General features: G+C 44.8%; 1 protein-coding gene across 1 annotated transcript in view; it reads right to left on the bottom strand.

Annotated features, from left to right (window-relative positions):
- Positions 1-4,018, bottom strand: part of LOC119585640 (EH domain-binding protein 1-like) — a gene marked incomplete in the record, with an annotated part of 320,960 nt that overhangs the window by 247,834 nt on the left and 69,108 nt on the right. The window contains 2 exon segments of the mRNA XM_037934314.1: positions 620-812; positions 2,842-2,964. Coding sequence (XP_037790242.1) covers positions 620-812; positions 2,842-2,964 — 316 coding nt within the window.

The raw sequence follows: 4,018 nt of genomic DNA, 5'->3' as shown, positions 1-4,018 counted from the left end.
AAGACCGATGAAATATCAGCATTCCCGTTTCCATTCGGACGGAAAGCCTTTTATGGTGGGATAAGCTGCCCCATATTGACCTTATATCCATCACATTTGCGATAAAACGCCCCAGCCACAAGTAACAAATGTGTGTAAACAAACACACACACACAAAAAGCATCATGGCGTGTGCTCTGGGTTCATTACTTTCCATCTGCGTCGTAATTCACTTCAACGCGCCCGTCGAGGGAATACAATACCTATAAATACAACAGGAAAGCAGGGAAGCCAAACAAACGATTCAGAAGAAAAGCGAGGACGTTACATGTCAAAACAAATATTGAATAAATATGTAGTTTTGAATGCCGCTTTCTTTTTTTTGGACTTTGTATCTTCAGTAAACAAAAATAACGTTACTTTAGCCAATAGAACTATCGTGTTCTTTAGAGTAATAAATATACCCTCAAAGAAACACCCGGTTCCTTTTGTAGCGTAAATTAATTTCATTTATTATACAATAAACATAGCTATGCCCCAAAATGACATCAAGACGGGATCGACTCACCTCCTCCAGGGAATCAGCTGACGAAGAATCTAAAGAGAAGACTTTTCATACAAAGGCACAGCGAGTACTCACCCTTCGTGGACGGATGGATGATGCGTTTCGTGGTCGGGCTGGGCAGCGGCGTGGGCGGCGGTGGGTGACAAGGCGCCGCCCTCGGATGAATACGCCGTTTCGCCCTCGGTGGTTATGGCTTGAGCCTGCTCCTCGCCGCCCTCCAGCGTGGCCGCGTCCTCCTCCGTTTCGTCAAAGACGTTCAGCGGGGAGTCTACTCCAGGCGGGGGGAGAGAGAGGGGAAGGGAGGCACAGTGCCACCCGCAATGATAATTTGTGTAATCTGCCTGGTAATTACTGTACTGTTTATGCTAAAAAATATTTATTGTTACTACGCTCTTTACAACTTATGAGAAGCAAAACAATGCGTGTTATTAGCCATAATTACGTTAAATGACAGAAACACAAATGATGATGACGAGACAGACATTAAGTTCCCTGGCATGGGCATAATTTAGACTTGACAATCATTTATTTACAATGAAACATGATTTTACGTTATCTGACTAATTGTTGTTGCACCACGTTGCAGTGCAATCTACCCTGCCGGTGCACAGACAGAATGACCAAACAGGCAAAAGTATTAGAGCAAGAGAAAGACGAACAGATGAGCACCTACCGTGGACACTTTTGTGCGAGTAAAGAAAACAGCCAGAGCCACACACCACAAGAGGAAGCAGCCCGAGGTGCACGGTGTTAAAGTTAGCCTCTTGACTCTGTTACAATATTGTTCGAGCTCCCTGGGAAAGTGACTCTTAAACGGTCTTCGCCCCGCCCTTTGTCCCCCAGGGGGAACTCTTTCTCGTGCCTGTCCCTATGGATCGTCTATTCCGTCCCGCTCAAGTCATGTCTTTGCCCGAAAGGCATGAATGCCAGTCCTGCCGAGGGGTACAAAGATCCCTCGCCTACGTCAGGTCACTACGACCGCCACAAGCACACCTTAGCGACTCATCTAAAACAATCACTGGCTTTCACTGTGTGAATGATGCAGTCCTCTTCTGCTTAGTACTCTTTCATGTCAACATTTAAAGGCAGGCGACCCTCTATGCATACATTCCAACTCCAGGCAATTAGTCTTCTTGCTACTCTATGTTTGATGTTTTCCCACAACGCCAAGGCCTTTCATTTTGACTAAGCCATCTAAATGTTTTCTCTCTCGTGGAGTCTCTTCAGAACTGTTCTTTTGGAATGCACTAATTATAAAATACGAAAAACAGCTGTTGCATCTACTATTATGTCTACCTGATTCTTTCCATTTTCTCCTATCGCTATACATTGTCTGTTTCAATTTTCTTAAAAAGTAAAGAAGTGCACACTAGAACTATAGTCTACACCCACCTCAAGTCAAAGTGTCAGAGTCATGTTAACACTTAGGCTCTTCTCAAGACCTCTTTGATCGAGACCAACTGTCGGATCGCCCGAAATGGCGGCTCCATCGTCGGAGAGACAAGGTCGTTATCTTTGCCCAAGCCCGATCTGATATGATCTGGCATACTAAGGATGCATGGACATTCCTGCATCAGAAATGCGGTTTACTTGTACTCAAATGACAATAATTTGCTGAAGCCTTATATCCCCTCTGTCTTTAATTCATATCGTTTAGGTAGTTATATTTCGACATTATTCCATTTTACTATTACATACTCCGTATATCATCGATTAAGTAACAGAATAAAAGACAACAGCTATGTCTTAATAAATAACGGCAATGTTTTAGAGTTCTGTCATTTAGGGGCTACACCCAAACACCTACTTAGGAGCACTAATGGGACCATTCATAGGCAACAATGATACTAATCTTTAAGCAATAGCTACGGCATTTTCCCGCCGTAGTCATTGCCATTACAAATGTAATTCAGTCTAAGAAACACCTCAGTCAAAACTACGAGAAGGTTTAACCTCACTTACTGGTTATCGTTACCCATACCTAAAATTCCAACATATTAGTGACATAATATGAAATCGGCAAACAATTTGACGGGTTTTATGCAGCAATGTATACACGAAACGACTTCCTGTTTTCGACAATGAAATGCTATCGAAAGCCTTTGTGTAATTCAATTCTATACAGGAAATGTTGGTACACCTGAAGGGGTAGGGCTGTTTCGATACTCCATTAGCGCATTAGACTACCACGTTCGACGAAGCCGAGAGTCAGGTCTCGAGACAAGGTTCTTAAGTGCGACCCTTAATCCTATTATACCTGCTCTAGGCCTACTGAACTCGGCCTAGGCCTATGATACCTTGCAGAGGAGTCGCCGTTGGCGTGGGCGTGTAAGGTGAGTGGGGCGGTGAGAGGGCAGAAGAGGGCGACAGCAGAGGACGCTCGGGAGTGCAGTGGTCCAGAGGGTACCCGGGATCCAGTACTGTTACAGAGGGGGAGAGGGGCAGGGACAGGGTGGAAGGGAGCCAGAGTGTTAGTGACACCAGTGCCAAGCTGAAGGGGGGAGGGGGGTGTTAACAAGCAGACGCTCACACACCATCAAACCCAACACAATAAAACTCATCTATCCTGTGGCTGTGGTGTCGCAATTTGCAACGGTCTGCAACTTAACAAAACGGCATATGATGACAGAATCACTGAAGGAAATAAATATACACGCAATCAAAATATACCGAAAATCATCAAAATATGCTGAAAATGATCCAAAAATCAGAAGCAGACCCTACCTGTGCATACCATCCTCAACGGAGGAGTAGGGCAGCGAGGGTTACAAACGGCGCGGGCAACGGAACTCGTAGGCAACACTTACGCGGGGTTTGAGCCGTAACTCCGGCGCGTAAACGGAACCCCAGAGTAAAGGAGTTGAAATCAGTTGTGTCAAGTTGTAAAGTGCGAGACCCCAGCCACATGTGTGAGCAGCGGGAGGGGAGGCGGAGAGTCTAGGTGCAGTAGAGACGACAGCGAGAGGTCTTGCCACTACGCACTAAGACTCTGGGAGACTTAAACTAGGTTAAGTGTACGTTCTAATGGTTATGACAGATCTGGTAGCTGCTTTGTTTTCCTATGAACGAACAGATTTTAGCAGAGAATAAAGTCAGGCAATTAACATTTTTCTTAAATCGAATCAGTTATCATGTTATCACATGAGGAGTTTTGATAAACCAAGCATAACACTAACAATTAAGAATAACTATAACCACGTAATTTTAACATGTAGATAACACGCAAAATTTAGGACAAGGACGACAATACAGAATTATCCACCATAAACTAATTAAATCTAGAAAGTCAAGTAGAGTCTTAGTCTTGGAGAAACAACATCTGTGACGGCGTCTGCCACCTGGAGACCAACACTTACCCGCTACAACCTTGGTCTAGTGTGGACAAGCCTTCCCTGTGACAGGTTCTGGGAGCCGTGACTGTTGTGCGTTACAGAAGAATGGGAGGAAGGAGAGGAGAGGAGCAGGAAGGGAAGG

Source organism: Penaeus monodon, chromosome 20 (genome assembly GCF_015228065.2).
Source record: "Penaeus monodon isolate SGIC_2016 chromosome 20, NSTDA_Pmon_1, whole genome shotgun sequence".
NCBI lineage: Eukaryota > Metazoa > Arthropoda > Malacostraca > Decapoda > Penaeidae > Penaeus > Penaeus monodon.
This window is presented reverse-complemented; position numbering and strand designations above follow the sequence as displayed.